Source organism: Phyllobates terribilis, unplaced genomic scaffold (genome assembly GCF_046119375.1).
Source record: "Phyllobates terribilis strain yellow unplaced genomic scaffold, ASM4611937v1 Scaffold_1__5_contigs__length_1240528914, whole genome shotgun sequence".
Classification (NCBI taxonomy): Eukaryota; Metazoa; Chordata; class Amphibia; order Anura; family Dendrobatidae; genus Phyllobates; species Phyllobates terribilis.
This window is the reverse complement of record NW_027362761.1, coordinates 164005998-164031585: the sequence shown is the minus strand read 5'-3', so window position 1 is coordinate 164031585 and position 25588 is coordinate 164005998. Positions and strand designations below refer to the sequence as shown.

Below are 25588 nucleotides of genomic sequence, written 5' to 3'. Positions count from 1 at the left end.
GTCCCCAGCCACCTCCTTCCTTTGTGTCTTTAGTCTGCCACTGTGTGGAGAGGCGATACATGGACATGATTCCTCTTCCTTAATAGATCATTTGGCTAACAGGATTCCTCAATGAGCCGATCTCACTTAATCCGGTAGCCTTGGGTCAGGTGGCATCTTACATGCTCAGTTGCTCACTAATACTCCTGCCATCCCATTTTGTGGTGATGAGCTGCCATATGGAATCCCCTTACTCTTATTTCCAGCCTCTGGGCCTAACATTAAGCCACTATTGGTACAGGCTTAAAGGGGCTGTCTGGTTTAGAAAACCAATTCTCTAATACAGTATTAAGAACTACAAATTATGGTCACTTCACCCTTCTAAAGTCTCTTGTTCTGTCACATTCCATCCATGCATTGTGATCAACCCAATCATTTAACTGGCGACTAACCAGTTCCAAGCCAATGTAATGTGGTTGGATAATTTAACTCGTATGCTTGTATACCTGAAAAGTCCAAAGTAACGTACAGAATGGTGACTGGCCTAAATAAGGAAGAAATGGTTGCACGTCTTGCTCCCATTATGCCAGATCTAAGGCCACTCTTATGGATATGGATGTGATGCCATCAGGGACAAGGTTAGAAGCTAAATTAGAGATATTGTCCTGTCTTTAGGTTAGTTTCACAAGCAGAATCTGAAACAAGGTATTGAAATCGGGGATAAGTCAAGGAAGGTATGGTTAAGTGTCTGGTGTGGGGAGCAGCTGGTGGAGGGTGAGCCTTGGCTGTAGACTGCTAGCCACGTGTGGTAATTTATCTGAGATTCCATACATCTGAATGGTCTATGGCATGCACACTTCTGCAAACCCCACTTTGATATGAAACTGACCCAGAATTTCTGCAACTTGTGTGGACAGATCCTCTTGTTTTTTTTTTCAAGGCCGGAAGGTAAAGTGTAGCCTTAGGTGCCAGTAGAAGTTCTTGTAGTCTGTACAGTTTTTTTTCCTTGGCTATCTTAGGAGTGCATGATCAAATAAGGGGCTGTTCACACTGCATTTGTCAACACATTAATGATTTGATGAGTTCTTTCAATCCCCCCCCTGAAAATTCACAAGCCTCAGTCTGAGTTGAATGAGGCAAGATGGGTGTAAAGTATGAAACCTTGGATTCTCTTGGCCTCTTCTGACAGTGGGATGATGGACATGGCAAGAAAGGAGGACAAATGGTGTCCAAAGTTTCATACACTACTCTGTTTTCTTGTACAATAACTGGTTGCCAGGAACTTCAGTTTCCAGAAAGACCAGAGTCACAAATGTCAAATGCAGAGTGAGTGGCAAACAATGAGCCTAGAGGTAATTCTACACTAGTCAAAGATTTAGTCTATTTTTTTTTTTTTTTTTTTTTTTATAAAATCTACACTTTGCAGCCATATCTTCATTATGGCTAAGGTGCATTTATTAAAAAAAGTTAGGTTTAGGCTGCCGCCACATATAAATTATTGCTATAAGCACTTCTGGTTGAGCTGTGGCAGGGCATGCCCATTGTCATCCATCAGGGTGGTGGTTACATACTTGTAACCCCAAGGGCTCTCTCCTCATGGGAGTCCCTACTCCTATTTCTACCTATAAGAGCAGGGTAAAAAATTCTATTATAGGCTTGAAATCTGTCAGCTGGGATGACAAATCTCCAAGTACTCCAGGATTTCTGTTTGGGAAAGTTGCCATGTAGTCAGGTGGTGATGTGCTACTCGGGAGCACTTCCAGCCCTGTCCTTTACCAGAGTAAACACCCAGTGTCTGCAAAAAAGCAAAGCTGTGCCTTTCTGTCACTGACATATTTGAATATCATACATGCCAATAAATCCCTTTTTGGTAACTCAAAATGCATATTTTCTTAGACAACTGCTGTAAACATGAAGTGTAGCGGTGAAGGTCACCATAAAGCACTTCCCCCTCTGCAACAAGGACACTCAGTGCTATCACTCTTCATTGTTTTGATGTCATTCATATGGGGATACAGAACTTTAAAGTTGTCTGAGTGACGTGGTATAGTAAATGGACAGCTGACCTGTTCTGCAGAATGACTATAGCCTTTCATACCCAGGGTAAACTAAATGGTTGAAAAACATAGACACTGATGTAAATTGTGTACTAAAGGTTGTCTGCCCCACGAGGAAGTGTATAGATGTAGCTGCTCTGCACTTGTAGCTCCTGTCAATTACCATCAATCGTTGTCCTAGTTCAAGAAGCTGCTTGCTAGAGTTCTAGTGGAACACCATGAAATGTCTCAGAACTTTGACTATTGGTGGTCTTATGCCAGTTCCACCAGTGGTGCAACTGGGCAGTGGCAAAGCCCACCCAACATATTCACCATTTATACCACTAGTGGCTTAAATTTCAGCAGTGATGTAGGCCAGCCTGAGGCTGGAGTAACTCTTGTGGTGGATGCACATGCTGCTTATGCCAGCACTTGCTTCATTAAAGCACTCCACCAGCTTCCAGAGGCTTATCTTGTTTTGTGCTCCTATATATTGTCTGGCAGTGCTTGATATTTCTAGAATAACACCCAAATTAATAGTCAAATGCTTCTCCACTTTCCCAGTGACAAAAGGCTGAAGGATTAATTCATCTGAAAATGATCCACTTCTCTGTATACCCCTTTGGTACAGCCTTCTTGGAGTTGGATAAAGTACTAGCTGTTTTAGACTTGTTTGTAGGCGAAACTTTTTATCAAGTAGCTGCTTGACTGTCACTTATTCTGCTGACTGACATGTGCTAAATGTATCCTACAATTCACTAGAACTTGGCTGTAAACTCAGGGGAGGTTACGTAAAGCATGGGCTACTATACAGCACAATGCAGACAATTGTCCCTCCAAGAATAGCTGTAGTAGGATTAACATGCATTAATTTAACTGGTGACTGATGAGATTAGACCTATTTGCTGATTTACAGTGAGAGGGGGCTCTCCATATTGTGCTTCATGTTAAACCTCTAAGGGAGAATTCACATGCTGCAGAAGTTTCTGTAACTGAAAACCCGTTCCATCATCTGAAAGGTGTTTTGGATGACTTGCAGCACATTGCACTGGCCAATGATCCTTCAGATTCTAACCAACGACCAATCATTCACTATAATCGTGTAATGTGAATGGGTTGAGCGACTGTCCAAAAAAAATGCTCATTGTGTGCGAAATGCAAGCAAAAATTATTAATTCACACTTTTGCTAATCTCATTGAAAGATTAAGTCCTAAATGGGGTAGGTCTTCAGTGACTGGTTGTGTTCAATAGCAGTTGGAGCATTGGAACGAGACACTTAAGCTTTATGATTATTGCGAATGCTACTGTTAATAGTAATGTTTTAGCTTCATTATTTATGAATTTCTTTGTAGAGTAACAACTAATGTTTGTACAACACTATTTATTTTGAGTTAAAGTATCACTTATGGGATATGACCATTACATAAATTGAAAAAAGACCTGGGTCCATCAAGTGATCACACCTACACTTTAGATTATAATCTGTGTGAACACTGAACAATGTTCACTGTAACGATCACTATTCACCCTTTTAATTCACAATTCTTTCTATATAAAAACTTGTCTGACAGTTTGCTAGTCATAAATTATGATCACATCGTTCATCTGCTCATGTAACCAAATTCTTAAAGTTGCAGAATGGTGCCAACCCTACCCAAGTTAGAGGGCAAGAAATGCAGTGAATGTGCCTCTAGACCTTGTTCACACTGTCTGATTACCAGGTAAAAGGAGGGGGGGGGGGGGGCTGCAGCATTTGAGTTGAACATACCCAGCTGAGATCATACAGCCAGTGTCTGATGCATGCTGCCCAGTCCATAGGCAGCATGTATCAGCTGTCAGGCTCACTTTAAAGGGAGTCGGTCATCAGATTTTTTTACTATGTAATCCGAGAGCAGCATGCTGTAGTGGCTTCAACCCTGATGTCAGCAATGTGTCACTTACTGGGCTGCTTGGTGCTGTTTTGCTAGAATCAGTTTTCTGTGTATAACCTCACCCACACCCCTGCATAGTGTCGGCCAACTGCCTGTCAGTAGTGGGGATGGGGTTACATGTTTATGGCAGACCAGCTAGTCAGGTGGTTGTCTCCTTCTGATACAACACAGCCTAATAAGTGGCACATCCCTTGAATCAAGCTGTCTTGCCCTATATTATGCTGATCTCAGATTAAATGGCATAAGGCTGCTGACTCTCTAAAGGGTTAGTTTCCTAGGTTACCGCCATCAATGCAGTGGCCAAATGGGGAATACAGGCACTACTCTAAAGCTGAGCAGTATCACTGGAGAGCTGCTGAGGTCCAATCCCAGCCAGCTTCAATGCTCCTGCACTTTAGATGCTGCCTCATTAGATAGGTATTGGGAAACCATGCAGCTAGTCTGAACTGTCAACCAAGCAGGAACCCACCTCCCAGCAGTCTGGATGCAAGCATGCACTTCATAGAAGAGGAGCAACCCTCTTAATGTATAGAACTACAGTGACTGACTTGAGAAATGTGCTCTAAAGAATATAAACTGTAGAAATGATCCCTGAAAGTATAGTAGTCTTCAGCTCCTGGTTGCATACAGGAACATACTGGAGCTACACCTTACTACAGAGGAAAGGGCAGACCTTTTTTTCTGGACTTATTGGCTCCAATTAATCAAAGCTTTCTTGTATATAAAAGGTGTAAGTTTGCTGTAACTGAGCCAAAAATGTCTTGACTTGGTGTTTTTACCAGACCAGTTCCTCCCAGCTCTGCCAGAAGGGTGGAGTGTGGCACCACACATCATGTAATGCATGACAAGCTGCAGTGTCTTGTATGGCAGAAATATCACTGGAGTAAGACTTCTGGTGTGGGACACACCACTTGTCACACTCCAGATTCAGAGGTGTGCACCTCTATGAATCAGGATCCTCTCCACTATTCCTTCCCTCATGAAGACCTGCAATGCTTGTCTTGCTGAATCAGGGTAATGGTCTCTATGGTATTCTGAGCCCTCAAACACGGCTTCCAGGTACCAAAATGTGACCTTCAACTACACTGTAAAGGTGGCTATTAGGGCTCATGCAGATGTCCGATCAGAGGCCACAATGCATGGAGTGGCTACAGGTCTCCCAACTGGGCCATAGAAACAGTGACAGCCTCAGGAGACTGAGACCCACTAACTGTCTGTGATCGGACCAAGATCCATGGACCTCTGCATGAGCCTTTGGGGTTTTACATTAGTCACTACACTTAACATGTTACAGGTAAGGCTTTAGGTGTAATTGGGAGGAGGAGGTCAAACCCACACTGATAAATGGTGGCTTCTCCATATTCTGCTCTGTTGGCCAAAAACTTGGCAAAGCTGGGACAGGGTTATAAGTCACTGATCATACTACCATGAAGTCCAACTTCATTGAATGTAGGGATGCTAATACACCAGTTTAATTAGACACCCCCCCCCCCCCAACTAATCAGATCTAAGTGGGGTAAGTGATGTTTTACTTTCTTTCCTGCACGTTCTGTATTGGAAAACAAATTATTTAGGTGGAAACCTGCAGATTAGTTGTGTAGGCTAGATCTCCAGCTGTATAAACTGCAAAACCATGGCAGAAATCCAAATGCCAGCCTGAGATTCTAATGCAAATACACATGTTTCCTACATAGTCTGCCATGTAAAGGTACCTTGGTGTCCAACTTGCAGATTCTTTGCACCAGAGAAGGCTTATCTGGTAGCTGCTCTTTCCATCATCACACTAAAATTACCATAGGGTAAAGTCCATGTGTGTCAGTCATTTAACAGCCCTTTTAGGCTGATCAGTTGTCAGGCCGTCTAACACTGTACCGGTAGAATGTCATAGGCACTCTTGTGCTCCTGATTAGTTTTACACCAGCTTGATTACACACAACGGACAAGTGTACTTTGCTAGGTTCTTGAGAGCAGACTTATAATGACTAATAGAATTGACAGTAAAAGCATCATGCTTCTCATCAGTTTGTAACAGTGCATTGGTAGACGGCTATTCCAACGAACATCCCTATACCTTTCTGAACTGGGGTCTCCAACCCACCTGGAGATCAGGCAGTACATTATTGGAGAGGGGCTGCCCATGTGTTTCTTCAGAAGGAGATGCTGAGCAACTTGGCTGCAATATCCCTTAAGAGCCCTTGTACAATAAATGAGCAAGCCTTGTAATGGGTTTGCTGATCATGGCACGAGTCGGAACTTATTTTTCAAGAGTCAGTAAATTTGCATTTTCCTTATCACAAACCAATTGTCCATATAAAACTAATAAATATGCTCCAGGAGTTTCACTCCTTGCAGAGTAGGGGTGTATATTATTCTAAAGGGGTTTCCAGGCCTTCTGTGTCAAATAGAAAATCTCCACATTCCTGATGGGGGGGGGGGGGGTTAGTAACTCTTGGGTAGGGCACAGGAAGTGATCTATAGAGGGGATGCTCTGATAACTTGCCCAAAAATGTACAGCAGTAGGGGGATATACAGTCATGGCCAAAAGTATTGAGAATGACACCAAAATTATATTTTCACATGATCTGCTGGCCTCTGGTTTTTATTAGGGTTTGTCTGATGTTTATATCACATACAGAAATATAATTGCAATCATATTATGAGTACCAATAGGTTATATTGACAGTTAGAATGAGTTAATGCAGCAAGTCAATATTTGCAGTGTTGCCCCTTCTTCTTCAAGACCTCTGTAATTCTCCCTGGCATGCTCTCAATCAACTTTTGGACCAAATCCTGACTGATAGCAGTCCATTCTTGCATAATCAATGCTTGCATTTTGCCAGAATTTGTTGGTTTTTGTTTGTCCACCCGTCTCTTGATGATTGACCACAAGTTCTCAATGGGATTAAGATCTGGGGAGTTTCCAGGCCATGGACCCAAAATCTCTATGTTTTGTTCCTTGAGCCATTTAGTTATCACCTTTGCTTTATGGCAAGGTGCTCCATCATGCTGGAAAAGGCATTGTTGGGCGCCAAACTGCTCTTGGACGGTTGGGAGAAGTTGCTCTTGGAGGACATTCTGGTACCATTCTTTATTCATGGCTGTGTTTTTAGGCAAGACTGTGAGTGAGCCGATTCCCTTGGCTGAGAAGCAACCCCACACATGAATGGTTTCAGGATACTTTACAGTTGGCATGAGACAAGACTGGTGGTAGCGCTCACCTCTTCTTCTCCAAATAAGCTGTTTTCCAGATGTCCCAAACAATCGAAAAGGGGATTCATCAGAGAAAATGACTTTGCCCCAGTCCTCAGCAGTCCACTCCCTGTACCTTTTGCAGAATATCAGTCGGTCCCTGATGTTTTTTCTGGAGAGAAGTGGCTTCTTTGCTGCCCTCCTTGAAACCAGCCCTTGCTCAAAGAGTCTCCGCCTCACAGTGCGTGCAGAAGCACTCACACCAGCCTGCTGCCATTCCTGAGCAAGCTCGGCACTGCTGGTAGTCCGATTCCGCAGCTGAAACAGTTTTAAGATACGGTCCTGGCGCTTGCTCGTCTTTCTTGGGCGCCCTGGAGCCTTTTTGACAACAATGGAAGCTCTCTCCTTGAAGTTCTTGATGATGCGATAGATTGTTGACTGAGGTGCAATCTTTGTAGCTGCGATACTCTTCCCTGTTAGGCCATTTTTGTGCAGTGCAATGATGGCTGCACGTGTTTCTTTAGAGATAACCATGGTTAACTGAAGAGAAACAATGATACCAAGAACCAGCCTCCTTTTAAAGTGTCCAGTGATGTCATTCTTACTTAATCATGACTGATTGATGGCCAGCCCTGTCCTCATCAACACCCACACCTGTGTTAATGGATCAATCACTAAAACGATGTTAGCTGCTCCTTTTAAGGCAGGACTGCAATGATGTTGAAATGTGTTTTGGGGGTTAAAGTTCATTTTCTGGGCAAATATTGACTTTGCAAGTACAGTAATTGCTGTTAAGCTGATCACTCTTTGACATTCTGGAGTATATGCAAATTGCCATTACAAAAAATGAAGCAGTAAACTTTGGAAAAATTACTATTTGTCTCATTCTCAATACTTTTGGCCATGACTGTAGATAGATCTTAGTCACATACAACTGCAAACCTATCCAATCGATCTAATGGGTGCTATTAAGGTACCAGTGTAATCAGTCACTAGAGATCATGCTTTAAAAAATGTTGCATGATGCAGGTATTGGTTTGACAGTTCTGTCTACAAGTAGCCATTCTCATGTGACACTAATACTTGCCCATACAGTGCTGTTCCAAGAATGTAAAGCATCTGCTCTCCTGACTTAAGAGTTAGGAACTAGCTGGTTATTTGCTCCAGTGTTTCATAGATTGGGTAGCATGCTGCACTCACTATGCAGTTTGCTCTACAGTTCATTTAATTTTCCTTATCCTATAAAACTTGACTGAACATAAAGTCTATTTCAAAGCATCCTGACCTACCACAAGCAGCATAAAGGTACTTAAAGGGAACCTGTCAGGTTTTGCTTCTGCATCTCAGCAGCATAATGTATGGGCAGAGACCCTGATTCCCACAATGGATTACTTTAATGTGCTATGTACTATTATAAAATAACTACCACTCTTCTGAATGCAGAACTGTGTATAATCACATCCTATCACTGGCAGCTTTCTGCCCATGTAGTGTCCTCAGAGCTGCCAATCAGTGGTGGGGGTTATTCAGAGCTCATGAATGTACTTCACTACCTGGCAGCAGGTTTACTAGTCCTCTAATCTGCTGACAAGTGATTTTTATCAAAACTACACAAAGCAGCCCAGTAAGTGACCCATCACTGGGATCAGGGTCTCACTACATTATGCTGCTCTTGGATTAGGTGGTAAAAACCTGGTGACCCTCCCTTTTAAACAGTTCTGCTGTTGGCTTTTGTAGACTGGGATTGGTGCACACTACAGGAAACTCAGATTTTGTCTTGCATTGAAGGGTAGCAGTGTTTTTAATGATGCATGTTCACTACCTGTTCTGCAGGTAATGCCTAAAATTGCATGTGGCTGTAGATAACCTGTAACGTGGGGGGTTGACTTGGTGGTTTGGAAGGTGTATATCTTAATTTTTCATGTTATGCAAAATGTCCAGAAGGCTTGCTTATCTTTCACAGCCAGAAGATAAAAGGAGCACAAGGTCATACAGTGCAGGCTCGCGTATGCAAGGCACTAGAACTTTAGTAAGGTGTTTGTGGTTTTTGAGGATCCATAAAGGGTTAAATGCTATAGTTAAGGTTTGGCATAGCAGTGTGCCACAAGTCTTGTGTGTTCAATAGCTTCTTTGAGCCCACTACAAAAAATATTTTGGCCTTGACACACTGAAAAGAACAATGTGGCAGTTTAATGAGCAACTTTCTGTAGATGCTGTTGTAGTTGGATCTAGAACGCCCCTAGGGGCAGCATTAAAGCTTTGACAAGTCTTACATCAGCAAATCTAGGCAGCTGTTATAAGAAGGTAATGTGGTGGTTTCAGCACTTGGTGAGCGTCATCTGTGCTTCAGAACTCATCTTATGTTTATGGCACAATGAAAGGCAATTGCTATGTCTTTGCTTTTATAGGTGCATGAGGTTGCTGCTCTAAAGATCTTATTTTTTGCCATCAAAAGAATTGCCAAGACATGTAATTGACTCAGCTGTCATACTTAAAATAAGCTTGCTTTACTTTAGGCTGACAATATTCTGGAGTATCTTTTGGGAAAATTTATCAATAGAATTTTGACACTTTTAGTATAAGCTAAAGAAATATTTAGACTGTATCAAAATGAGTGAAGTACTCTACAGAATTGTATCTTTAAATTGTTCTCCAATTTAGTGTGCCTCCAGTCAAAATATGAAGCTGAAGTATCCATGGTTGTCTTCTGTATTCTAAGGATGAATGGGAAATGTTGCATACCCTGTGTGGGCTTAAACTACAGTGACAATTTTCCCATAAACTGCCCGTGTAATTGTTCCTTATCTGCCTGTAGTAAATATTACATGAGACTTCATATTAGGGGAAGGTAGAAATGCTAGAAAATCTTTATCAGGGCTTCTACCACTACAAACTAGAAGTGTATGTGCCCACAATTTGGAGCCGCTGCAGGTTTGACTCTGTGGACTTATGCAGCGTCAAACCCGCAGCGGACAGATATTACAGCATATTGGATGGATTTGTAGAAAATCCCATGTCCACTATGCGTCTGTGAATCACCTGTGGACACTGACATGCGCCACGGCTTTCCAGACCGCACCACGTCAGTTTCTCTTGCAGATCTGCATAGGGGGCTTTCCCCCTAGACCTAACCTCTATGAGGAAATGCTACCGCTCACTTGCACAAAATGAGCAGGAGCTGCAGCATCTGTGCTGCAGACTTATCGTGGTCACTCACCCTAATGAATCCATGGTCTTGTTTGGCACAATCACCTGCAGATCGGCACAGGTTGCTCTGGAACCTGTCTGCCCCATTCTAAAGTTCTAAGGTGCCTGCAGTAGGGCTAGATGTCTACCCAGATCAGACAGACATTTCCAATGTACTCTACTATGGAAGGGAGTTGCTTGGTTAAAAATCGTGCAGCCTGAACTGTACAAAGATGCAGGACATGTCCATATGTTGTCACATTGGACAGTATATATCTTGTTTAATTGTTACTGTGGATGCTGCCAATGGCTTGTTTAAGACATATGCCCTAATACAGACCTTGTTTAAAGTCAAGTGATTCCAGCTCAGGTGTTGGACTAGGTAAGCTGTTGCCTCCTAATACATGGTTATTGTACAAGTTTCTAGATGGAGATTTATGTAGTATATAATTTATATATATTTTCAGGGGCCAAGACACTCTGTGAAGAGTCTCAGTTTCAGTGTGGAAATGGACGCTGTATTACTTCATTGTGGAAGTGTGATGGGGATGAAGACTGTTCAGATGGGAGTGACGAAAGTTCATGTGGTAAGTCTTTGTAAACAACTCATTTGGCAAAAGTTGTATTTTTCATTCATTTTTGGCCTAGGGGAATGTTCAACTTTTAAAATTAAAAATTTCTTGCAAGAATACTCACTGTTCCCTTGAGTCCTTTTTGAAAATCCATTCAATAATGTTGCCCTTGTTTAATTACAACCTTTGAGGGCAATCCTATTGTGCTGCTGTTAAAGGAACCAAATCCGTTGACTATTTGATTCAGTTCTGCCTCTGACCTCTTTGTAACATGGTTAACGCCACATGAGCTGTGACGTGTGCACCATGGAGGAAATATGTTCTTACATAAGCTTTCTCTGGCAAACTATTTTTATTAAAGCTGAGGAGTACTGTATAAACTAATATAAAACATTGTGTGTATATAAAGGCTTTTTTTTTTTTAATTGACAGTAAAGAAAACTTGTGCAGAGGCAGATTTTGTATGTGCCAATGGTCAGTGTGTCCCAGAGCGGTGGCAGTGTGATGGAGACCCAGATTGCGAGGATGGCTCTGATGAAACAGCAGAGCGGTGTCGTAAGTTGCTCCTGCAAATGAATCGTTAACACCAGAAGTCGCTATAGAACATCTAAAAATACTGGACAAATTACAACTTGTAAATGGAGAAATGTTCTGTCCAGATGCCTAGATCTGTCTAAACTGTTCTGATCGGTAACATTGCATGTTGCACCATCTTGTAAGATGGTGCAACGGTTTCTGGCACCAACATGACGAATGCAGTTTCCACCTCCCTCCCCTATTAGAGGTGTCAATGGCCTTTAATGTATTTGGTAAGATTATCTGACTAGTAAACATACTAACTTCTTGGAGACGCTCTTAATTTACAGATATTCTAAAACTGTTACAAGCACTTCTCTGTATATAATGCAACAATTCTAAAACTGTAGTCTATGGTCATGTATATTATATAGCACTTTTTTTTTCTGTGGTATTGTAGATATGAGAACATGCAGAGAGACTGAAATTAGTTGTGGGGCCCGCTCCATGCAATGTATCCCCATCTCCTGGCTCTGTGATGGTGAACCAGATTGTGACACTGCAGAGGATGAAGAGAACTGTCGTAAGTGTGCAATTCCCATAGCTGCTCTCTGCGCTTACAGGGGCGTTAAAGCAACATTTCCCCTCTGCCCAAACCTTTAAAATGCTGTGCAGCATGCACATAACTTAATTATAGATCTTATTTTTGGTGTATTAGTGTGTAGGTTTTTTTTTTTTTTCTTCCAGGCAGGCTACAAATGAGCATTTTAACAGGACATCATTTATTTAGCTTTCTTCAGTGCCAGTGGGTCACAGCATGGCAGTGGAGTGGAAAACTATTCTGCTGACATGGCTCTGAAGTTGTCTTGGACTCCTCAGCTGACTTGGCGACAACATGAAATGTGTAGCTGGGGATAAAATTGGGACACTTAAATACAAGACATGCAGCAAGAGATCGATTCACTAAACATTTCCTGTCTTGTGCTATTAAACTTCTATGACCTCTTAAGTAGCTTATCCCTACAAATATTTGCTCACTATAGAACTTCAAGGTATATTTGTTTAATACTGCAATTTTAAAGTCTAAAGATGTCAATTTCTCTTGGGGTGAATATGCATTTTATTTGCAGATTTTTCCCATGGACTTCAATTAAATCAACCAGTTGGGTCTTGGATTATTTTATTTTTTTTTCCCCCAAGGCTATAACTGATAAAGTATCCAAAGCAAACATAAATGCCAAAAGAAAATTGCAATCTAATTAGTATGGTCTGCAACATTAAATACTCCTCGTGGGAATTTGCTATAGCCTTAGTTGTGGTTTGCTTTCGACTTCATGCCATGCAACTCTAGTAAATATATTTGTACATGACAGTTAACTTGCTTGTGACATGGAGGGGGATTTGACTAAATTCAGCTTGTAAGCATGCAGGGTGCCAGAGGCCTCTAGATCCCTGAAGTCTGCATAACTTGCTAATTAAGTGTCAGGTTTTTCCTTTTTTTTTTTTTTTTCCCTCCCACCAGGGAATGTGACCTGTAGTCCAGCTGAGTTCACTTGCTCCAATGGTCGCTGTATTTCGAGTAGCTTTTACTGCAATGGTCACAAAGACTGCAGTGATGGTAGTGATGAAGTGAACTGTGTCCCTCCCACATGTGGCTCTCATGAATTCCAGTGTAAGAACTACACCTGCATACCCCTCAGCTGGGTGTGCGACGACGATGCTGACTGTGCCGACCACTCCGATGAATCTCTTGAACAATGTGGCCGCCAACCAGTCTCTCCTCAGAGGTGCTCTCCTAGTGAGATCCCATGTGGTTCTGGGGAGTGTATTCACAAGAAATGGCGCTGTGATGGTGATGCAGACTGCAAAGACAAAAGTGATGAGATGAACTGTCGTAAGTTTCTTTTCTCTACTTCCCACGATCTAATTTAAAGAGGTCATAAGCTACCCATTCCTTGACAACCCATCTACAGGATAAATAATTGCAGATAAGTAGGGATCTGACACCCTGGTGACCCCACTCAACATTCAGCATCAAACCTTTTGGCGCTGCTCTTGGTGTTCCATTCAAAGCTTTAACTGTAGCACCATATCAATTGAACTTGTGTCTTTGTGTTCTTAACCATAAAGAAGCACTCCTCCCATGAATTTGTAATCTAATAAGGAAAAAATCATCACATTGTATAGCACTGTGTACTTAAAATTGCTCATTTTGCCTTTCTACCCAGTAAATGCTTCTGTTTTCCATTAGGTCTGACATCACATGATTAAAAACTGGCTAGCTGAATCCTTCAAAGGTCGATGTAGAAACAGGAAGTCAAATTTCACTGCAAAAGTCCCTGGCTGGAGGAGGAGGGAGTTAAAGCGGGGAATGATTTCTGCAGGGACAACAAACTTCCTGTTCCTACATAGAGAAGAATTTACTGGGTAGAAAGGCAAAATAAGCTATTATAAGTATACAGTACTATAATTGGAAAGGATACCTTGATGGGAGTGCTTCTTTAAAATAACTCCTGTTTCTTCTGAATAAAAGCTGTACTGCAGCAGCTCCAGAGCAAAAGCTGAACAGTAGGGTGTCAGACCCCCTCTTACAGCTATTCATTTTTCTGTTTCCTGTTTTAAAATGTTCTGTATGTAATCAGAATTTCTGTAGCACATACCATTTCCAAGATATTTTCATCTTACAATTATAAACCCTTTCGCACCAGAGCCAGTTTTCACCACCTTGACCGGGCCAATTTTTTTTTCAATTCTGACCACTGTCACTTTATGAGGTAATTACTCTGGAACACCTCAACGGATCCCGCTGATTATGAGTTGTTGTGTGTTTTTTTTTTTTTGTTTTTTTTTTTACGTCTTGTACTTCATGATTGTGGTAAAATTTCTTCGCTATCACTTGCGTTTATTTGTGAAAACAGAAATTTGGTTAATTTTGCAGTTTTCAAACTTTGAATTTTCATGTCCTTAAATCAGATATGTCACATGTTAACCCCTTAATAACATTTGACGTACTAATACGCGTCTGTGCCCTGGGACTTAAGAGCCAGACCCGTATTAGTACGTCATGGCGATTGCGCGCGCACACACAGGCTGTGCGGGCACGATCGCCGCCGGGTGTCAGCTGATGGTACCGGGTGTCAGCTGTGACAATGTGCAGGGAGCAGTCCTGCACCGCTCCCAGCACATTAACCCCTGCTATGCTGCGATCGAAGTCGATCGCGGGGGCAAGGGGAGGTGATCGGCGATACTCGCCTCCTCTTCCAGCTTCCCGGGTGTTGCCATGACGACCTGATGTCGTCATGACAACATCCGGGTCACCAGAGAGCAGGAAGATTGCTTGGACATGCGCAGTGCATCTCCAAGCAATCTTAACACTGTGCACTTCTGACAGCCTGCATGGCATAGGGATGGTGCTCCATTCCTATGCCATGCAGGCGATCAGAAAAAAAAAGTGAAAGTCCCAGAGTGGGACAAAGTAATAAGGTGTACAAACTGTCTGAAAGTGGGGGGAAAAAAAAAAAAATGTGCAAAAATATTATAAAAAAATAATACACCAAAAATAAAAATATAATGTACCCATCAATAAATATTATAAAAAAAATAAAAAAAAAACAATAAAAGTACACATATTTGGTATCACCGCGTCCGGAACAGCCTGACCTATAAAACTGTCCCACTAGTTAACCCCTTCAGTGAACACGGTAAAAAAAAAAAAAACGCAGCAAAAAACAATGCTTTATCACCATACCGCCAAACAAAAAGTGGAATAACACGCGATCAAAAAGACGCATATAAATAAAAATGATACCGCTGAAAACGTCATCTCGTCCCACAAAAAACAAGCCGCCATACAGCTCCATCAGCCGAAAAATAAAAAAGTTTCAGCTCTCAGAATAAAGCGATGCTAAAAAATATTTTTTTCTATAAAATAGCTTTTATTGTGTATAAGCGCCAAAACATAGAAAAATTATACAAATGTGGTACCGCTGTAAACGTACTGACCCGAAGAATAAAGCTACCTCATCAATTTTACCACACGCGGAACAGAATAAAAAAACAATTCCTGAATTGGTTTTTGTTTGTTCTGCCTCCCAAAAATCGGAATAGAAAGCGATCAAAAAATGTCACGTGCCTGAAAATGGCACCAATAACAACGTCAAGTCATCCCGCAAAAAAACGAGCCGTCACATGACTGTTTGCCAAAATCTGGAAAAATTATAGCTCTCAAAATATGGCGATGCAAAAACTAGATTTTACAAAAAATGCGTCTTTTAGTGTGTGACAGCTGTCAGTCATAAAAACCCCATATGATTCTGGCATTGCTGTAATCACACCGACCCGAAGAATAAAGTCGTCTAATCACTTATACCGCACAAGGAACGGCGTCAAAAATAAACTCTTGGGCTAGGGTTAGGGCTGGGTTTGGGGCTGGGGTTAGGGCTGGGGCTGGGGTTGGGCTGGGGCTGGGGTTGGGATTTTTTTCAAAAGTAAGAAAAAAAATGACGATATGGTGACTAGTGTTGAGAGCAAGTGCTCGCTACTTGAGTTTGCATCGGGTGCTCTGGTATGCATTGAGTATCGTGGGTATTTGAGTGACATGCTCAAGTCTCTGCCCCATATGCTTCGCGGCCAAAAAACTTTACGGGGATTGCCTGCCATGCATGAGCGATTTCCCCCGCATGTTTTTTTTTGGGTGCCTAATAACCGTGAAACATGCGGAGCAGGGACTCGAGCATGTCACTCAAGCACACGCTGTACATGGTGCATACTTGAGTACCCGATGCAAACTCAAGTAGCGAGCACTTGCGCTCAAGAATAATGACAACTTATTCAATATGATGACCTAATGTAAACAAATTCTGTGCCGTACCTCTGGGTTCAAAATGTTCACTATACACCTTAATAAAATCCTTGAGGGGTATAGTTTCCAAAATGGGGACACTTGTGGGGGAGCTCCACTGTTTAGGCACATCACGGGCTCTCCAAACGCGACATGGTGTCCGCTAACAAATGGAATGGAAAATCGGCTCAAATTGTTAGCGGACGCCATGTTGCGTTTGGAGAGCCCCTGTGAGCACTTGGAACCCCTAGGTGCTTCACAAATTGATTTGTAAAAATGAAAAAGTGTTTTTTTTTTTTTTTTTCATTATTACGAAAATTATCAATTTGTGAAGCACCTGGGGGTTCCAAGTACTCACTATGCATCTAGAAAGGTGCCTTGGGGGGTCTAGTTTCCAAAATGGGGTCACTTGTGGGGGAGCTCCAATGTTTGGGCACACAGGGGCTCTCCAAACAGAACATGGTGTCCGCTAATTATTCAAGCAAATTTTACAATCAAAAAGTCAAATGGCGCTCCTTCCCTTCCGAGCCCTGCCGTGCACCCAAACGGTGTTTTTTTCCCCACATATTGGGTATCTGCGTACCCAGGGGAAATTGCACAACAAATTTTGGGGTCCATTTTTTTTCTTGTTACCCCTGTGAAAATAAAAAAAAAATTGGGTCTAAAGTAACATTTTTGTGAAAAAAGTTAAATGTTCATTTTTTTTCTTCCACATTCAAAAATTCCTGTGAAGCACCTGAAGGGTTAATAAAGTTCTTGAATGTGGTTTTGAGCACCTTGAGGGGTGCAGTTTTTAGAATGGTGTCACTTTTGGGTATTTTCTGTCATAAAGACCTCTCAAAGTGACTTCAAATGTGATGTGGTCCCTAAAAAAAAAAATGGTTTTATAAATTTTGTTGGAAAAATGAGAAATCGCTGGTCAACTTTTAACCCTTATAGCTCCCTAACAAAAAAAAAATTTTGGTTCCAAAATTGTGCTGATGTAAAGTAGACATGTGGGAAATGTTATTTATTAACTCTTTTGTGACATATCGCTCTGATTTCAGGGCTTAAAAATTCAAATTTTGAAAATCTCAAAATTTTCGCCAAATATCCGTTTTTTTTCACAAATAAACGCAAGTGATATCGAAGAAATTTTTCCACAATCATGAAGTACAATATGTCACTGTGATGAAAGCCGGCCGGTGGGTGCAGCTCTCTGGCGCCCCCTTACCTCTCAGGTCAGTCAAGGTACTGCACCTAGAGAAAGTAGTGCCAGGAAGCTGCAACCAGCGCAGGGAACACGGTAGTGTGTTATCCCTTCAACGTCACTAAACCGTAACGTCACTACACAGCACAACTCGCTAGCGCCCTCTTAGCCTCAGGTCAGTCAAGGAACTGCACCTAGGATAAGCGGTCGCCAGGGAGACTGTCCTGTAACCTACTGGGTATCGGGGCCCTCTGTAGTGAGGGCGGTATATATATCTTCCTTGGCCGCGCCAGGAATATATATATCTGAACCTCCGACCGTCACTACCAGCCTTCCCCAATCCCCAGTTGGTATGCTGCCACCAGTCCCTATTTTAGATATACGCCCAGTCCGTGAATGGGCCTATATCGGGTCAGGAACCAACCCTGGGTAGCGTTTTTGGCTTGAGCCGAGCTCACACGGACGTGCGTTCGTTATGCAGAATAAAAGGCAGGCCCACAATTACTTGAGGTAATTGATTATAATAATACACTAGATACACGATATACAACTAAATATACACAGGTATAAGGTCAGGCTAAACTATACAACAATGGAATACAACACACAGAATCACCACAGCATATCAGTTACCGGTTTCTTGATTTTCTTGTGACGCAGGGAGAGGATTCTGCGGTCGCAGGCACGGTTCTTTGTTACAGGCTGAGGCCTACCACCGCATGGTCAAACTGCTCCTCCCCTTGGTGGCCTCAGCTGGTGCTCAGATGTTCAGCACACCACTCTTGGGTCAAAAACTGACTTGTCTCTTGTCTGTCCTGCTATCTTACCTGCCCCGTCCCGCCCACTGCTGGTGAGGTCAGCTGGCTCAGTCTCCACCCTCAGGTCTAACTTCGATCAGAAGCCCAAATTCTATGGAACCCAATAACTTCTTCTGGGATGGTCTCATGATACCCCCAGGGGTTCCCATGGATTCGGGCCGCCGTAACCGACCTTTTGATATCAATTATGATACCATACGGTCCTCAGGAATGGCTCCGCGCTATATCTTGGCTTCCAGAGCACGTACAAACGTCTACCGCGGAGGCTTGTGTGCGCAATGGCTCCGGGACGCCGTGATATTTTTTTATTGGCCCATCCCACGCAACATGCGTGTACTATTCATGTTTCTATATCTTATGCCTCCATGCTTGTGACAGACAAAGAAACTAGTCCTATGGGACAAATGGTCAGGTACAGATAGACGAAGCACCCCCCCCTGCTGGCTGTGTTTCCTCCCGAAGTCTTTGAAGCTCCTAGCATTCAAGTGTTAAGTAGGCTTCTTATCTTACAGGAGCCTGGATGGGGGGAAACTATCTAGTTGACGTTTTAACAGAAGGTCCCAAGGGTGGGGGCTGCTGAAGTGTGGCCATCCCTGGATATGATTTATCATTACCAAGATGGCGGCTACAGGTTCATCACACCTCCCCCTATACGAGGGCGCGAGGGGGTAGCACATTCCTGTGTTCCCCCGTGCGTCCTTCTGCACCCTCCCCTTGCCGGGATAACCCGTCAGCGTTACCGTGGTCACGGCCTCTTCTGTGGCGAATGGAGAAGTGGTACTGCTGGAGAGCGAGGCTCCAGCGTAGCAACCTGCCATTCGACCCAGAGACCGTGTGTAACCAGCTGAGGGGGTTGTGGTCCGTCTCCACGGTGAAATGGCTCCCGTACAAGTAGGGCTGCAGACGCTGCAGGGCCCATACAATTGCCAGGCATTCTTTTTCCACCGTGGAGTAAGCCACCTCCCGGGGCAGTAGCTTCCTGCTCAGGTACAAGACAGGATGTTCCTGGCCTGTCGTGTTGACCTGACTTAGCACAGCACCGAGGCCAAAGTCACTGGCGTCGGTCTGTACCACAAACGGCCGGTCGAAGTCGGCAGCTTGCAGTACAGGGGAGCTACTTAGGGCGGCCTTGAGTGCCCCGAAAGCTGTCTCGCAGGCGACTGTCCAGTCGACTGCGACGGGCAGCTTCTTCTTGGTGAGGTCCGTCAGGGGCTTGGCCAGGGTGCTATAGTGTGGGACGAACCTCCTATAGTACCCGGCGGTCCCCAAGAAGGACATCACCTGCTTTTTGGTCCTAGGAGTGGGCCAGGATGCGATGGCATCCACTTTCCCCGGTTCTGGCTTCAGAACCCCCCCGCCTACCCGGTGACCCAGGTAGAGGACCTCACTCATGCCCAGCTGGCACTTTTCCGGCTTGATGGTCAAGCCTGCCCGGTGGATCCGACCGAGCACCTGCCGCAGGTGCTCTAGGTGATCCTCCCAAGTGGGACTGAAGACTGCAATATCGTCCAAGTACGCAGCCGCGTACCCTTCAAGTCCCTCAAGCAGCGTATTGACCATCCGCTGAAAAGTGGCAGGGGCATTCTTCATGCCGAATGGCATCACTGTGGACTCGTACAGTCCAAAAGGGGTGATAAAGGCAGAGCGTTCCCTTGCCGCGGGGGTCAGAGGAATCTGCCAGTACCCCCGGCTCAGATCCATGATGGTCAGGTACTTAGCCCCGGCCATCCGATCGAGCAGGTCATCGATGCGTGGTATGGGGAACGCATCGGTGGCCGTTACAGCGTTGAGCCCCCGGTAGTCCACGCAGAACCGTGTAGTTCGGTCCTTCTTTGGTACGAGGACTACAGGCGAGGCCCACGCGCTGCTGGATGCCTGGATCACCCCCAGCTTCAGCATCTCGTCTATCTCTTGGCGCATGTTTCCCTGCACCTCGAAAGAGACCCGATATGCTGAACGCCGGATCGGCGGGTGATCGCCAGTGTCCACGTCGTGGACAGCCATCTCAGTCCTTCCGGGCAGGCTGCTGAACAGCCCCCGGAAGGGGTGCAGGGTGGTCCCCAGCTGGGACCGTTGGTCCTCCGTGAGCTGGTGGCCAACCCCCACATCCTCGATGGACCCACCCGCCTTGGCTTGGGTGAGCAGATCCAGGAGGGTTTCTACCTCTCCTTCCTCGGGAAGGTTGCACACTGGGTGGGCAGTCGCTTCCCGCTCATGATGAGCCTTCATCATGTTCACGTGGAAGGCCTTCCTCCTTCCACGGGCGTGATCCAGGGTGACCAGATAGGTGACGGCATTGAGTTTCTGGTGCACGAAGTAGGGACCTTCCCAGGCTGCCTGAAGCTTGTTCTGTGGTACGGGGACCAGTACCCACACCTTTTGACCCACCTGGTAGGTCCTCTCACAAGCATTCTGGTCGTACCACCGCTTCTGGTCGGCCTGGGCCTGGGCCATATTGTCCTGCACCAGCTTTGCCAAGGCCATCATCCTGTCCCGGTGGCGCACGACATACTCGATGACCGACACCTCGGGGGTGGCCAAATCCCCTTCCCATGCTTCCTTCACCAGAGCCAGGGGGCCCCGTACCCGTCGCCCGTACAGGAGCTCAAAGGGGGAGAACCCCGTTGAGGCCTGCGGAACCTCCCGGTAAGCAAATAGGAGGTGTGGGAGGTAACGCTCCCAGTCTCTCCCGTGGGAGTCGACCAACATCTTAAGCATCTGCTTTAAGGTGCCATTGAACCGCTCACACAGGCCATTAGTCTGTGGGTGATACGGGCTGGCCACCAGATGTTGCACCTGCATTTGCTTACAGAGGGACTCCATCAGCCGCGACATGAACTGGGTCCCTCGGTCGGTGAGCATTTCTTGGGGGAAACCCACTCTGGAGAAGATCTCCAGTAAGGCGGTAGCCACCTTGTCGGCCCGAATGGACGACAAAGCTACCGCTTCCGGGTACCGGGTGGCATAGTCCACTACCGTGAGTATGAAGCATTTCCCGGAGTGGCTGGGAGTGGACAGAGGTCCAATAAGATCCACAGCAACCCTCGAGAAAGGCTCTTCGATGATTGGCAGAGTTACCAGTGGGGCTTTGGGGCGCGGCCCCGCCTTCCCCACCCTCTGACAGGTGTCACACGAACGGCAGTAGGCACCCACCGCGGCTCCCATCCCAGGCCAGTAGAAATGCTGAGCTATCCTGGCCTTGGTTTTAGCGATCCCTAGGTGTCCGGCCATCGGAATCTCGTGTGCGATCCGCAACAATTCCGCCCTGAACGGATAGGGTACCACTAACTGTCGGTCCCTGGGCCACGCCTCCGGTGAACCCTGCTGGACCGTTACCCGGTACAGCCGTCCCTGGTCCCAGACCACCCGCTCGCAGTCTGACTCCATGGGAGGCTGTGCCGCCTGTTCCTTGAGAGCTTTCAGGCTGTCGTCTGCTTCCAACGCAGCCTGAAATTCCTGACTTGATGTGGCCAGAATCGACGAAACTGCCACATCCTCTGTCAGCCCCTCCGGGCATGTCACCTGGCCGCTGTCTGACCCGGCAGACACTTGGTCAGAAGTGGGGAAGCCGTCGGACCTCTGCAAGGCTCCTTGGGCTCCGGCGCTCCCACTCCTGGTGACAGCGGCTATGACCGCTGTGACCGTGGGTAGTGCCTGCTTCCCCTCTGTTTCTGACCAAGCCGCCCGATCAGGCAGGCTTCCTAGGCCTTTGGACATCTCGGATGTGGGGAACTCCTGCCCTGGGGTCTTACCTGGCGGCTCCTCTCTTGGGACACCCCCACCTCCCATGGCCTGTTCCTCCCCCTGCAGTGGGCCTATACTCAGCAGCCTGGATACCCCTGGGAGCCCTACACTGCCGGTAGCTGCCCCCCTCTCCATCCCTGAGCTTCCCTCTACAGAATCCTGCCCGCCCCCTCCCTCACCGGAGGACAAGAGGTCACGGCACGCCGGCTGAGCACCTCTGCGGGCATCCCCACACTCCCCACCTGCTTTCACTAACCCTGTTTGTGTTGTGTCTGTGCAGGTGTTACCCTCAGGTTTCACTCCCTCCTCCTCAGCAGGACACACACTACATACAACATGGTTGGCATTAGCAGCAGACAAATCAATACACTCTTGGGGGGCCGAACTTGGGGGTTCAGAGGGTACATACTGCGATACTAGACGCCCCAAGTCGGTCCCTAATAAAACATTTGCGGGAATATTTGGCGTTACTCCCACCTCCCGCATCCCCCTTCCGGCACCCCAGTCCAAATACACCATGGCAACGGGAAGTGCCGGCTCCACGCCTCCAACCCCGGAGACGGAAAGAGTCTTTCCTGGTACCAAGTCCTGGGGGGACACCACCTCAGGCCGTACCAGTGTTCGTTCAGCGCCCGTGTCCCGCAGTCCCATGACCGCAGAACGGCCTATGGTGACGGGTTGGATGTTGTCCAGGGACCTACCACCACCCCCTCCCACACACAAAACATTGGGCGCTCTCTGGGACTGGGATGGGGTCTTTTGGCGCTGGGGACACTCAGCCCTAAAGTGTCCTGGTTTGTTGCATAGATGACAACGTCTTACGTCTGGTCCTTGCCTGGAGAGGGCAACAGGGGGATACACCCCTTGTGTTCTAGGGGCCGGGGAAACAGGGGCATGACTGGGCTTACCCCCTCTCCAGGTGCTGCTGGCAGACTTCTTCAGCTCAGGCGCCCTGTTATTGGCATACTCGTCTGCCAGGGCGGCTGTAGCAGAAGCCCCTGTTGGTTTTCGGTCACGGAGGAACTGTCGGAGGTCCTCTGGGCAGTTCCACAAAAACTGCTCCGTGACGAACAGTTCCTGGACCTCCTGGCGGGTAGTAAGCGCTAGACCCGAGGTCCAGTGCTCTGCGGCTCTCAACAGCGCCCGCATATGATCGGTCCAGGTGTCCTTGGGGCCACGCAGCAGGCTCCGGAACTTCTGGCGGTACGACTCGGGAGTGAGGTTGTACTGCCGGATCAGGGCCCGCTTGATGCAGTCGTAGTTCTGTACCTCCCCGGCAGGTAAGTCCCCCAAGGCATCCAGGGACTTACCCCTCAAACGGGGGGTCAGGTATCTGGCCCACTGATCCCGGGCCAGATGGTGCTGAAGACAGGTCCGTTCAAATGCCACCAGAAAGGAGTCCAGGTCCCCATCCTTCTCCAGTAGAGGGAAGTCCTCAGCTCGGACTTTGGACGACTTGGTCTCCTGATGGGTTGGTTGCTCTAGCGGAAGCCCCCGCTGGGCCAGGTCCAGTTGGTGCTGGCGCTCCGCAGCTCGCTCTGCACGCTCCGCAGCCTCCCGGCGCTCTGCAGCTTCACGCTCCGCAGCCTCCCGGCGCTCCGCAGCTTCGCGCTCCTCCTCCGCTGCCTTCTCTGATGCTGCCAGGAGGGTTTTGTAGACGGCATCGCCATGAGACTGGAGACTTGCCATAGCCGCTTGTAAAAGGGCTTGTGATCTGGACAGGCTGGGCTGGGTAGGTGGTGGGCAGCCCACTGCGGGACCGTATACTGGGGACTGGCTCCCTGAGGTGCCCGGGCTGGACTCCTCCTCGCCATGAGTAACAATGTCCTCCCCTCCTGCCACACGGACCGTAGCATTAGCCTCCTGCAGGGTCTTGCTCCTGGTGCCGTCTGCCATCTTGGTAACCGACACCGCTGCAACCCTGAGTTTGCACACACCTTGTTATACTTTTAGCCTGACCGTCTAACGTTGGGCTGACCTTAAGACTCCAGCAGTGGAAGTTACCACTGGCAGTCTTTAGTGCCTGGGAGTAGGGGTCCCACAACACTATTATTCTGCAATCCCACCGCTCTGCCACCAATGTGATGAAAGCCGGCCGGTGGGTGCAGCTCTCTGGCGCCCCCTTACCTCTCAGGTCAGTCAAGGTACTGCACCTAGAGAAAGTAGTGCCAGGAAGCTGCAACCAGCGCAGGGAACACGGTAGTGTGTTATCCCTTCAACGTCACTAAACCGTAACGTCACTACACAGCACAACTCGCTAGCGCCCTCTTAGCCTCAGGTCAGTCAAGGAACTGCACCTAGGATAAGCGGTCGCCAGGGAGACTGTCCTGTAACCTACTGGGTATCGGGGCCCTCTGTAGTGAGGGCGGTATATATATCTTCCTTGGCCGCGCCAGGAATATATATATCTGAACCTCCGACCGTCACTACCAGCCTTCCCCAATCCCCAGTTGGTATGCTGCCACCAGTCCCTATTTTAGATATACGCCCAGTCCGTGAATGGGCCTATATCGGGTCAGGAACCAACCCTGGGTAGCGTTTTTGGCTTGAGCCGAGCTCACACGGACGTGCGTTCGTTATGCAGAATAAAAGGCAGGCCCACAATTACTTGAGGTAATTGATTATAATAATACACTAGATACACGATATACAACTAAATATACACAGGTATAAGGTCAGGCTAAACTATACAACAATGGAATACAACACACAGAATCACCACAGCATATCAGTTACCGGTTTCTTGATTTTCTTGTGACGCAGGGAGAGGATTCTGCGGTCGCAGGCACGGTTCTTTGTTACAGGCTGAGGCCTACCACCGCATGGTCAAACTGCTCCTCCCCTTGGTGGCCTCAGCTGGTGCTCAGATGTTCAGCACACCACTCTTGGGTCAAAAACTGACTTGTCTCTTGTCTGTCCTGCTATCTTACCTGCCCCGTCCCGCCCACTGCTGGTGAGGTCAGCTGGCTCAGTCTCCACCCTCAGGTCTAACTTCGATCAGAAGCCCAAATTCTATGGAATCCAATAACTTCTTCTGGGATGGTCTCATGATACCCCCAGGGGTTCCCATGGATTCGGGCCGCCGTAACCGACCTTTTGATATCAATTATGATACCATACGGTCCTCAGGAATGGCTCCGCGCTATATCTTGGCTTCCAGAGCACGTACAAACGTCTACCGCGGAGGCTTGTGTGCGCAATGGCTCCGGGACGCCGTGATATTTTTTTATTGGCCCATCCCACGCAACATGCGTGTACTATTCATGTTTCTATATCTTATGCCTCCATGCTTGTGACAGACAAAGAAACTAGTCCTATGGGACAAATGGTCAGGTACAGATAGACGAAGCACCCCCCCCTGCTGGCTGTGTTTCCTCTCGAAGTCTTTGAAGCTCCTAGCATTCAAGTGTTAAGTAGGCTTCTTATCTTACAGGAGCCTGGATGGGGGGAAACTATCTAGTTGACGTTTTAACAGAAGGTCCCAAGGGTGGGGGCTGCTGAAGTGTGGCCATCCCTGGATATGATTTATCATTACCAAGATGGCGGCTACAGGTTCATCACAGTCACGAAAAAACAATCTCAGAATC

The 25588-nt window shown here is 46.5% G+C and overlaps 1 protein-coding gene across 2 annotated transcripts in view; it reads left to right on the top strand.

The window, feature by feature from the left end:
• VLDLR (very low density lipoprotein receptor) overlaps positions 1-25588 on the top strand; it is a 42228-nt gene that overhangs the window by 1039 nt on the left and 15601 nt on the right. For both annotated transcript variants that reach the window (XM_073669269.1, XM_073669255.1), the window contains exons 2-5: positions 10790-10909; positions 11327-11449; positions 11871-11993; positions 12933-13304. In XM_073669269.1, coding sequence (XP_073525370.1) covers positions 10790-10909; positions 11327-11449; positions 11871-11993; positions 12933-13304 — 738 coding nt within the window. The remainder of the gene's footprint in view (positions 1-10789; positions 10910-11326; positions 11450-11870; positions 11994-12932; positions 13305-25588) is intronic.